Genomic DNA, 12,904 nt, shown 5'->3' on the forward strand with positions numbered 1-12,904 from the left:
GTAACAAACATTGAGGTCAAATTTTTGGAATTACCTCTTGAAAAAGTGAGAAAATTGATGCTAAAGCAACATTTTTGAGAAAATTATTAAAATTTTCAATATGACAACGTAACGTTAACAAAATCTGTGAAGTACCTGTGGATCCAAAATGCTCACTATACCCCTAGATAGAAGCCTTGAGGGGTCAAGTTTCTAAAATGGCATCCCTTGTGAGGGGTTTCTTCTGTTTAGGTACCTTAGCGGACCTGTAAATGCAACATGGTGCTTGGAATCTATTTCAGCCAAATTTGCTTTCCAAAATTCAAATATTGCTCCTTCTGTTCCGAGCCCTCCCATTTGTACAAACAGAGGTTTCTGACCACATGTGGGGTATCAGTGCGTTCATAAAGTGGGGAACAAGTTTTGTGGTCCATTTTGTTGTGTTATTTCTTCTAAAAGTGAATAAATTTGGGTTAGAGCAACATTTTTAGGTAAAATTTAATTTTTGCTTTTTTTCATTCCACATTGCTTTTGTTCATGTGGAGCACCTGAAGGGTTAATAAACTTCTTGAATGTGGTTTTGAGTTCTTTGGGGGGTGCAGTTTTTAGAATGGTGTCACTTTTGGGTATTTTCTGTCATCTAGGCCTATTGAAGTCACTTCAAATATGATGTGGTCCCTAAAAAATGGTTTTGTAAATTTTGATGTAAAAATGAGAAATCGCTGATAAACTTTGAACTCTTCTAACTTCCTAACAAAAAAAAATTTTGTTTCCAAAATTGTGCTTATGTAAAGTAAACATGTGGGAAATGTTATTTATTAACTATTTTGTGTCACAGAAATCTCTGGTTTAACGGTGTAAAAATTCAAAAGTTGAAAATTGCTAAATTTTCAAAATTTTTGCCAAAATTCAATTGTTTTCATAAATAAACGCAAAAAATATTGTCCTAAATTTGGTACTAACATGAAGTCCAATATGTGATGAAAAAACAATCTCAAAATCACCGGGATCCGTTGAAGCGTTCCAGAGTTATAACCTCATGAAGTGACACTGGTCAGAATTGCAAAATTTGGTCTGGTCATTAAGGTGAAAATTAGCTCTGTCACTAAGGGGTTAAATCTTTTTGGCCTATTTTGCTTGAGAAAACAAACAAGCTGCTAATAATTCTGCACACCTTGATAGAGGGTGTTGTATCCTTAGTCCACATGACACAAACATCACCTGATCTGTTTCATCCAATAAGAATTCAAATTTATTCAGCTTGGAGTCAGAACGTCTTCATAAAAATGATGATTTGGTTAAGTACTTGTCTAATAATTCTACACAGTATCTGATCTCCTGGTTCTTCCCTTCTCATATGTCTCCTCCCTTTCCTACTTTGCTCTCCTTTTTATATTAGGCTGGAGCCACACAGGGATTACTGCGATCCCCTCGCATGACACTCTGCTCAGGCTGGCAGTACAGCAGAGCCGAGTGTCATGCGAGTGTCCCTGAGACTGAGGTCCATTCGTGCAAGCGGACCTCAGCTGCGGGGGTCGGGCCGACACAGAGGAGAGGAGGGGAGGGAGGGATTTCTCCCTCTCTCCCTCCCCCCTCCATAGCCGGCTATTGTCATTCTCGCTTTGCACTCATGGTACACCGGTGTACCGCGAGTGCAGTGCGATTTTTCTCTCACCCCATACACTTGAATTGGTGCGAGAGAAACAATGATCGCATTAGAGTCGCAGCATGCTGCGATTGTTTTCTCGGTCCGATTAGGGATGAGAAAATAAATCGCTCATGTGCGCTGACACACAGGCTAATATTGGTCCCAGTGGAATGCGATTTTTTATCGCACTCCACTCGCACCGATTTTCTCGCTGTGTGGGTTAGGCTTTACTGTCATTATGTTCAAATTGTCTCTCCAGTAAAGGAGACAAACTCTCGCACATCGCCACCTATTGGAAGTAGCGATCCTAAAAGTCACAAGTGGATTTTCAACAATCCTTTGCAATATGACTCAGGATATATAAGCCAGATCAGAATCCCAATTTGCAGACATGGTGTTTCGGGGTGCTTGCCCCTCGTCAGTGCAAAGTATGGGGGTGTCTGATCTGGCTCATGAGAAAGCTATGTGTCATTATGTTAGTACTCACTATATGATGTGTAAAATGCTTATGTTGTATGTCAACCTGTTATGTTGATAAAATAAAATAGTTTGAACACAAAAAAAAAAAACCACAAGCTGTTTTATCTACCCCAAAAATAGGGGGGGGGGGGGGGGAAAGCCCTTCTGAGCTCTAGAAAAAAAAAATAAAATTTACAGGTCTTAGAAATGTGGACTCCTCCTCCCCTCATTTTCTAGTACATTGAATGGGGAAATATATATTCAAAACTACAATGCAGTGATGTGGATGAAGTGAGGCTACATTCCCACAAGCTGTACCATTGAGTTTGACACTGAAGAGTTTCTGCACATCGAATACCTGCATTTATTTAATTGCGTTTTTTGACAAACTTTTTTGTTTCGTGTGAACCTTTAAATAAAGCTGCTTTGTTTTGAAACATCCTGGTGCATTCGGTGCAGATTACATGAGTTTCTGCTGCACCAAAACTGCCTGAGTTGTTTCCCGCAGAATTTCCGCATCTAATGCAAGTCTATGGGGGGAGTTCAGAACAGAAGACTCTGCGTACCCACAAGAGACATTGACATGCTGCAGACTGGAAAAATGCTCTGCAGGTGAGTTTACGCTGCATGAAACAAAGCACAGTTGGGAGGAGATTTTCATTTATCCACTGAACGTACTGTAAAATGCTGCGTTTTTAATGCAGCGTCAAAAACGAAAGGAACTTATTGTGAGCACATACCCTTATGGCTCTTGGAAGAAGGCGATGAAAAAAAAAACAACAAAAAAACAAAACCGTAAAAAATGCCCAGCTCATAAAGGGGGTTAATCTGAGTACCTCTTCCAATTGTTCCTGCTCCACAAATTCTGGAACATCTTTCCCTTTCTTCAGTTTTCTATATTACAAAAGGTATGTCCCTGGTAATAAAGATGCATATTTTCCTTTTAACCAACTAAGCTTTTGATTGGCTGTGCTGTAAAGGGAAAAAGCAAAAATCCCACAGAGTAGTCACAGCTGCAGCCCAGCTCAGAGTGTCCCCTTCTGTTATTGGGGACTAGAGTAGAGGAAAGCAGCAGCGCTGGAGAGCCGGAGCACAAGAGGGAAAAAAAAAAACATTGGACCTCATTGATCAAAGCAATTTCTCAGAATTCTGTCATAAATGGCTTTTTGGTGCCATTTGGAGCTGCAGAATTTTTGTGAAGACTTGGCATTGCCATGCCAAGTTCCCCCAGATCTGCCAAATGGGCAGAGATGGATTTCCAGGCAGCATGACACCCCAGCTGATCTAATTCATAATAAGCAGAGACGTTCAAGTCAGAACTCTTACTCCAATTATGGACTGGAGTAAGATTTCTGGAGAGGCACACACACCACTTATTAAAAGCTCCTGATCCATTAAGAGGTGTGTGCCTCTCAATCAGGAATGTCTGACTCCTACATACACCCTTATCAACACCGGTGACAAAAATCACTGGGTCTTGATGAATCAGGGCTTTGCATCCCTTGCAGTTGCTTTCAGCGCTCCACCTCTGCTTTTCTAATAGCAGGAAGTGAAGCAGGAAATGCAGAATTCCTCGGTGCTCGTGCTCAGCCAGTCTGCAGCGGTGATCTTTTCTGTGGGCGTTTGCCTGTTCCCCTCTACGAAGCAGACATGTTTTGATTGGCTAGCGTCAGTTGAACCAAATCCCCACAGAAAGGTCCGCTAGTTAAAGGGAAAATTTGCATCTCTATTACTGGGATATGTAACTTTGGAATAGAGGGGAAGAAAAAAAAGCTATTCCAAAAGTAGTGGAACAGCAGCAATTGGAGGATGGAATCCAAAATCCAATTAAAGGGAACCTGTCATCAGAAATTTCGCCCAAAAGCTAAAAGCTTCCCCCTCTGCAGCTCCTGGGCTGCATTCTAGGAAGGTCCCTGTCATTATTGTGCCCCATGTGAGACCAAAATAAAGCCTTTATAAAGTTCTACCTTTTTGTATGCAGCTTCTGTAAATCTGACACGGGGGCGGGCTCTCTGGCGTCCGTTATTCTGCCTCCTGGTCCTGTATGCCGCCCCCATCGCTCCTTTCCATATCTGATGCACCGCCCACTGCTCCAGCCATCCCCGCGCATGCCCAGTGCCAGTCTCACGGGACTGAGCACTGTGACTGCTGGTGACGTGTGCGCAGGCAAGTGATTATGGACGGGACTGTGACTGTTATCAGCAAGTACCCGCCCATAATCTCGTGAGCGCGCAAACCTCTCCAGCATTCACACTGAGCTCAGTGTAGATGCTAGACTGTATGGGCTGCTTCCAGGGATGACGTCCCTTTGTCATGTGATAGGGGCGTGTTCGAAATACTATCACATGACAAAGGGACGTCATCCCTGGAAGCAGCCCATACAGTCTAGCATCTACACTGAGCTCAGTGTGAATGCTGGAGAGGTTTGCGCGCTCACGAGATTATGGGCGGGTACTTGCTGATAACAGTCACAGTCCCGCCCATAATCACTTGCCTGCGCACACATCACCAGCAGTCACAGTGCTCAGTCCTGTGAGACTGGCACTGGGCATGCGCGGGGATGGCTGGAGCAGTGGGCGGTGCATCAGATATGGAAAGGAGCGATGGGGGCGGCATACAGGACCAGGAGGCAGAATAACGGACGCCAGAGAGCCCGCCCCCGTGACAGATTTACAGAAGCTGCATACAAAAAGGTAGAACTTTATAAAGGCTTTATTTTGGTCTCACATGGGGCACAATAATAACAGGGACCTTCCTAGAATGCAGCCCAGGAGCTGCAGAGGGGGAATCTTTTAGCTTTTGGGCAAAATTTCTGATGACAGGTTCCCTTTAAATTAATCTCCTCTTTACAGTCTATGTACACCTCCATATTGTATTTTTTTTTCTTTAAGGCAAAGTTAATCAACTTTCTAAATAGTTTTATTAAAAATGTTTAAGCAGCTGCATTTTTCTGCCCATTCTTTAGCAATCAGTGCTCCTCAGTTCTGTGTGCCCTCTGCTCCACTCTCGGCCAGTGGTGTAACTAGGGTTTCAGCTCAGGGGGGGCAAAACATCTGAGTGGCCACTTTAACAGGTAAGGCTACTTTCACACATCCGGTTTTTGCTCTGCGGCACAATACGGCGCTCTGCAGGAAAACCGCAACAGTTTTTTTTTTTTGCCGCCGGTTGCGGTTTTTCCTGCATAGACTAACATTAGTGCCGTATTGTGCCGCATGGGCTTGCGTTCGGTCTTTGCCGCATGCGGCAGATTTAGCCGATGCCGCGGCCGGATGGAACGTTCCCTGGCACGTTTTTTGCTCCGGCAAAAAAAACCGCATCGCGCCACATCTGGCCGCTGCGGCGCATTTTTCAATGCATGCCTATGGACGCCGGATGCGGCGCGATGCGGAAAAATCCGCATCCGGACGCCGCATGCGGTTTCTTCCACTGCGCATGCTCAGTAGCATGCCGCAACCGGAAAAAAACGGACGGGCCGCATGTAAAAATTTATGCAAAGGATGCGGTGTTTTCGCCGCATCCGTTGCATAGGTTTCACAGCCGGATTGAGCCGCTTAAATTCAATTCAAACCGGATGTGTGAAAGTAGCCTAACCATGATAACTACGGTGGCGCAGACTAATCGTGGGTATAGTGGAACCTCTACTGATATTACCATTATATGGTGACAATATAGAGGTAGATATCGGAGCTGCAGCACATACAAGAGATCACAGTGCAGTTACAGATGGCGACTTACTGCTGATGTTCTTTCGGATTGAATTGTTCACCTTTTCTGTGTTTTCCATCTGGCCCAGACCGACATGACAACTTCTTCCAGCCACAACTCGTCTACAGAGATTAGAACAAAGACACATTTGACTCCCCACACTTCCGGCACCGAACCCCATCTAATCCCAAGCTGCACAAACTCCTCATCCTGCCGTCACCCCAATACTGAGCCGCTGCTGCCGTGTGTGTCCCTATTACTGCACCTGCTGTGTGAACAAAAACCGACTCCTCTTACTGCCCCACATAGTAATGCCACCACTGTGCCTCCACATGGTAATAATGCCACCACTGTGCCTCCACATGGTAATAATGCCACCGCTGTGCCTCCACATAATAATCATAATGCCACCGCTGTGCCTCCACATAATAATAATAATGCCACCGCTGTGCCTCCACATAATAATAATAATGCCACCGCTGTGCCTCCACATAATAATAATAATGCCACCGCTGTGCCTCCACATAATAATAATAATGCCACCGCTGTGCCTCCACATAATAATAATAATGCCACCGCTGTGCCTCCACATAATAATAATAATGCCACCGCTGTGCCTCCACATAATAATAATAATAATAATGCCACCGCTGTGCCTCCACATAATAATAATAATGCCACCGCTGTGCCTCCACATAATAATAATAATGCCACCGCTGTGCCTCCACATAATAATAATAATGCCACCGCTGTGCCTCCACATAATAATAATAATGCCACCGCTGTGCCTCCACATAATAATAATAATGCCACCGCTGTGCCTCCACATAATAATAATAATAATAATAATGCCACCGCTGTGCCTCCACATAATAATAATAATAATGCCACCGCTGTGCCTCCACATAATAATAATAATAATGCCACCGCTGTGCCTCCACATAATAATAATAATAATAATGCCACCGCTGTGCCTCCACATAATAATAATAATAATGCCACCGCTGTGCCTCCACATAATAATAATAATAATGCCACCGCTGTGCCTCCACATAATAATAATAATAATGCCACCGCTGTGCCTCCACATAATAATAATGCCACCGCTGTGCCTCCACATAATAATAATAATGCCACCGCTGTGCCTCCACATAATAATAATAATAATGCCACCACTGTGCCTCCACATAATAATAATAATAATGCCACCACTGTGCCTCCACATAATAATAATAATAATGCCACCACTGTGCCTCCACATAATAATAATAATAATGCCACCACTGTGCCTCCACATAATAATGCCACCGCTGTGCCTCCACATAATAATAATAATAATGCCACCGCTGTGCCTCCACATAATAATAATAATAATGCCACCGCTGTGCCTCCACATAATAATAATAATAATGCCACCACTGTGCCTCCACATAATAATAATAATGCCACCACTGTGCCTCCACATAATAATAATAATAATGCCACCACTGTGCCTCCACATAATAATGCCACCGCTGTGCCTCCACATAATAATAATAATAATAATGCCACCGCTGTGCCTCCACATAATAATAATAATAATAATGCCACCGCTGTGCCTCCACATAATAATAATAATAATGCCACCGCTGTGCCTCCACATAATAATAATAATAATAATAATGCCACCGCTGTGCCTCCACATAATAATAATAATAATGCCACCGCTGTGCCTCCACATAATAATAATAATAATGCCACCACTGTGCCTCCACATAATAATAATAATAATGCCACCACTGTGCCTCCACATAATAATGCCACCGCTGTGCCTCCACATAATAATGCCACCGCTGTACCCCCACATAATGCCACCACTGTGCGCCCCCCACATAATGCCACCACTGTGCGCCCCCCACATAATGCCACCACTGTGCGCCCCCCACATAATGCCACCACTGTGTGCCCCCCCACATAATGCCACCACTGTGCGCCCCCCACATAATGCCACCACTGTGCGCCCCCCACATAATGCCACCACTGTGCGCCCCCCACATAATGCCACCACTGTGCGCCCCCCACATAATGCCACCACTGTGCGCCCCCCACATAATGCCACCACTGTGCGCCCCCCACATAATGCCACCACTGTGCGCCCCCCACATAATGCCACCACTGTGCGCCCCCCACATAATGCCACCACTGTGCGCCCCCCACATAATGCCACCACTGTGCGCCCCCCACATAATGCCACCACTGTGCGCCCCCCACATAATGCCACCACTGTGCCCTTTACATGGTAAAATGCCTAATTTGTGCCCTCTAAATGGTAATATTTCCCCCTAGAAAATATTAATGACCTGTGTAAGTGCCCTAGACAATTGCCCACATATTGCTCCTAGAAAGTAATAGAGCCCCCAGTGTGCCTTTCACGGTCACAATACCCTGAGTGCCCCATAATAATGGTTCCTAAGTGTCCACTTAACATTTAATAATGTCCCTCCCATGTACAGCTCGTCTATACACAGTATGAAGCCCTTATACCTCCCCTATACACAGTATGAAGCCCTTATACCTCCCCTATACACAGTATGAAGCCCTTATACCTGCCCTATACACAGTATGAAGCCCTTATACCTCCCCTATACACAGTATGAAGCCCTTATACCTCCCCTATACACAGTATGATGGGCCTACAGCCGCACACACATACAGACACCGGCGTACAGCCACACACACATACAGACACCGGCGTACAGCCGCACACACATACAGACACCGGCGTACAGCCGCACACACATACAGACACCGGCGTACAGCCGCACACACATACAGACACCGGCGTACAGCCGCACACACATACAGACACCGGCGTACAGCCGCACACACATACACACACACAGGCGTACAGCCGTATACACACATATATATATACAGACACATACACAGATATAGTCACAGATGCGTATACATATTTGAAAACATTCACATACAAATAATCATACACAGACACAATCCTATACACTCAGACACACACTGGGGGACTTTACTTTTGATTATTGGGGGACACTTCTCTCTTGTGCAGCCACAGACTTGTTTGATGGTAAATCCATGTAGGCTAAAGGACCTGTGGTGACGTCACGCTCATGTGATCAGAAGAGGCGGGGCCTCAGCAACGCAGGTGATAACAGAAAGAAACTCCAGGCATCCTGGAGTTCTTTATAATAGAAGCGGGGGTCTGAGGTAAGACCTCCAGATGGGGGGTGCAGGGCGATGGGAAGCCTGCATGATTATAGTGGACAGGAGGAAACATGGCCACGCCCACTAACAAAGCCGGTCACGCCCACTACCCAGGCAGCTTCTAAACACTGGGATGTAGCCGCAACACTTGTCTGATGCGCCTCGGCAGCATGACGTCATTATAACGCACATGGCCGCACACTCCATGCGAGCGGCCGGGTCTCCTGTACTATGCAGCCGATCAGCACTCTCTGCGCCTGTCAGTGTGCCCGGCCACATCACAGTACAAGAGACACAGCCACGCGCAATTCACAGTGCGCGGCCATGTGTGTTATAATGACATTATGCAGCAGGTGACCCACGACCGGCCCTCTACAATAGCTGGCCCCTGCCCGGCGCTGAGCGATGACGTCACCACGCTGGGATTCTGTGTCCTGCGTGTGCGCTGTCATCAGCAGCAGTGCAGGGAGATAGTGTCTCCTCCGCACTGCCGCAGAGGTTAACTATGGCATCACAGCTCCAGGTGGGCCCCCTCTGAGCACGGGGCCCGGGGCGGCCACACCCTCTGCCCCCCCGCTAGGTACGCTACTGCTCACGACACTTTCTTGTGTAAGGTATATCCTTTTTTTCATGGACAGCACTCGTACCTATGATAGTCTAAGCGGGGTAGGTCACATTTCCATTTCTTGTTCAGACCAAGGTCTGTATAAAAGAAAGTAGACTTGTCCAACATTAATCCGGTACTCAGATCAAAATTGCCAATGCAAGTCTATGGATCAGAAAATAAAACATTCAGCTGACATCATGTAATATTGGATATGCACAGGCTGACTGATAGAAGCTTGAGAAACCCCCTTCGTTTTTGTTTTGTTTTTTTTCAGCTGAAAAAAAAAATAAAAAAATATAGAGTTAACTGACCAGCCTCAGGTCGAAAACACTCATTAAATTTACTCCATTTTTTCAGATGAGAAAAATCAATGGCTTAATGAGCGTTAAAGGTCGGATTTTTACCTCTACATTTGATAGTTGGTGTATGAACTACTACTAATCCAAGATGGCAGCCTTACTTAGTGTGGGTCTGGAGATATGCAGTAGGTCCAGAAATCGCAGATGTGTGTGGCCAGCGTTTCATAGCAGCAGGGAGGGGGCTGTATACAGACCTCAAGAGTGGATTGAGGTTAAAGCATCAGCAGTCTTTGGGAGGGTAAAGAAAACTGCCTATAATATACCGGTATACAGTATGTTCAACATATGTGAAGAGGAAATAAGGGCAGGTTAGGAACTTATTGTTATACAACCTAACGAAGACAACAGCACACTGGATACATACTGTCCTCACATCCAGCCTATATTACAGGCAGCGACACTCCTACAAGAGAATAACCTCAAGCTTGGACTGCATATAGAAATGTTACATTTTGTAAATATTTAGCTTTAAAGCTGCTTTGTTTTTTTGTGTATCTTCATTTCACAACTGAACACATGACCTGGTAACCGCTCTGAGCGTGTTATGGTCAGCCCCACAATGTCCTGCTCTCTGGTGACTCATCAGAATACTGAATTGAGTTTTCCCATCTAAAAAGCTAGTAGAACATGTCACAATTAAATAGTAGCAGCAGCAAACATTTTAATAGACTTAAAGGGGTAGTCTCAAGCTGTCTTTAGCAGCTCCGAGCTCTGCTCCTCCTCAAGAGACTGTCCTGGTGAGCAGCTTCATTTTGCCACTAAACATTAACATGCTCAGTGCTTGTTCAGGGTTAAGGAACTTTGAACAAGCACAGAGCTCAGGAAAGTGGGAGCAGTGACTAGAACTGCTGTAGACACTACTGATGCCTTGCTGAGAACAGGGGGGGTAATTATGCAGAACTGAGCTGAGGAGGACAGGTGAGCAGATAACTGCTATATGGATAGCAATAAGTGGGAGGGAGGTGGCTGGTATGTTAGGAGTCAACCCCTCTACTGGAATGTAGTCAAACAAGGTCTGGACAGGCTCTGGTGGCTGAGTTCTATGGAAACGAGCTGTATGCTATGAAAGATAAAGCTCTCATTGTAGGAGAATGAAAGCGGATCGGAAAAGCAACTCCATTATAACCTTGCTGTTTTCATGTTGTCTAAAGTAATTTAATAACTCAAGAATACCCTTCTGAGGGCAAGCTCTATGCATCACTATAATACCATTTTTTTTTTTACAAACAAGGCCGTTTTATCAAGTCTAGTTTAACAATATTGATTCTATATTACTAACATTTCATATGCAAATTGTAGAAAAAAAGCTAAAGAATAAGACTTAAGAGGTTGGCCACTACTTCAACATTGATGGCCTACCCTTATGATAGGCCATCAACGTCTGATCATCTGGGGGCCAATACCCCACCGATCAGCTGTTCTCAGTGCTAGCAATGCTCACCTCCGGAGCTACTACGTCTTATTCTGGCCGCAGCCAGAAACTGCACATCTGCCTGCCATTGATATGAATGGGAGGCAGATGTGCAGTATCCATGCACAGCCAGAAAGAGTAGCTCCAGAACTGAGCAATTCCTGCCACTGCCGTCAGCACTGAGAACAGCTGATAGGTGGGGTGCCGGACCCCGGCCGATCAGACATTGATGACCAGTCCTAAGGATACACCATCAATGTTAAAACCGTGGAAAAACTCTTTAAACAGAGGGAAAACAAATGTTGGCTAGTTTTGGCCATTTTTATGCCCAGACCATGACATACTGACCTCTTCAAACTTTTCCAACACCAACTGCTTCTATGCTTCTTGCAGCATTCATGTGACACAGTGACATTACCGCTGCAGCCAATCACAAGAATGGTGAACAATGCAGAAAGCAGAGGCCAGCAGCAACCACAGAAGAGATTGGAGTAGTGAATACACTTCATCTCAAAGGGAACCTGACAGCTGATTCACACTGCCTGAGCTATGGGCAGGTCACCTCAGAGAAGACAGGGAGCGAGCCGCTCAGTGACTAGTCCAGGAGGCGGAGTCTCCCTGCCCTGAGTGAGTGGCCACTATACAATAAAGAAATGGCCATTAATGCATCAGTCACGAGACCCCTGCTGTCAGTCACTGACAGGTGAATGGCCTGTGATTGGCAGCAGGGGTCACTGTCATCAGTGGAGAACACGCAGAATGCACCAGGGATGTGGCAGCTCATTTATGGCTAATGCGATAACGTTGCTATTATCCTGGCAGACAGGTCCCGTGCAGTAACCAGCCAGGGGCTCCTCACACCACACACCGTACTCACCGAGCAGCACGGGCGGACACCCGCCATTACCACAGGACCGCACGCTGCAGGCTGCCGGGAGCCCCAGCCACAGGAGCCCTGCGAGCCGCCACCAGCCTACTCCAGCGCCCATGTCCGCCTCCGCATAGTGTCCGCCAGCCACCAGTGCGCACAATTTATGGTCTCCCGCTGAGGAGATACTTCCTCCCGTCTGCACCCCCCGTCACTACCGTCTTCCCGTCGGCTGCCATTTGCTTGTTCCCCGCGCAGACAAGAGCAGCAGATCGCCGAGTGCATTAATCTCGGGGCGCTCCAGGCGCGCGATTACTAATGCCTGTACCTTGGAGTCACGGGTTGTGATCGGCTGATAGAGGCTGACGTGATCTCCATGGAGATGTCCGTGCGGAGGAGGCGGAGGAGGGCCGGAGGGGGCATAAACATGTGACGCGCCCTGTCCTGTGGAGGCCGGGCTGCCTCAGGGCGAGGTGAGGGCACACGGGGTTATTATCAGCCATTAACCTCAGGTTCATAAATGGGAAGAATCTTATCAAAGATGTTTGAATTTTAGTTCCACAGTATACAGCTCGTTACCTAGGTTACCAACCACCCTGCAGTCCCAGAGAGGCTGGTTACCTAGGCAACGAGCGAGTGGCATGAGCAG

At 46.1% G+C, this 12,904-nt stretch overlaps 1 protein-coding gene across 3 annotated transcripts in view; it reads right to left on the bottom strand.

Moving 5' to 3' along the window:
- The window catches only part of PLA2G15 (phospholipase A2 group XV), a 63,054-nt gene extending 50,406 nt beyond the window's left edge, over window positions 1-12,648 (bottom strand). Inside the window, exons 1-2 of one of the 3 annotated variants that reach the window (XM_075325663.1) lie at window positions 12,584-12,648; window positions 5,822-5,913 (exon numbers count right to left, since the gene is read on the bottom strand). In XM_075325663.1, the coding sequence (XP_075181778.1) occupies window positions 5,822-5,913; window positions 12,584-12,633 (142 nt within the window). In that variant the 5' untranslated portion in view covers window positions 12,634-12,648. Of the gene's footprint in view, window positions 1-5,821; window positions 5,914-12,264; window positions 12,539-12,583 lie in introns of those variants that run through there. The other 2 variants (XM_075325665.1, XM_075325664.1) reach the window with 2 other exon arrangements.
- Between the last annotated feature and the right edge of the window lie 256 nt (window positions 12,649-12,904).

This window comes from Anomaloglossus baeobatrachus, chromosome 10 (assembly GCF_048569485.1).
Source record: "Anomaloglossus baeobatrachus isolate aAnoBae1 chromosome 10, aAnoBae1.hap1, whole genome shotgun sequence".
NCBI lineage: Eukaryota > Metazoa > Chordata > Amphibia > Anura > Aromobatidae > Anomaloglossus > Anomaloglossus baeobatrachus.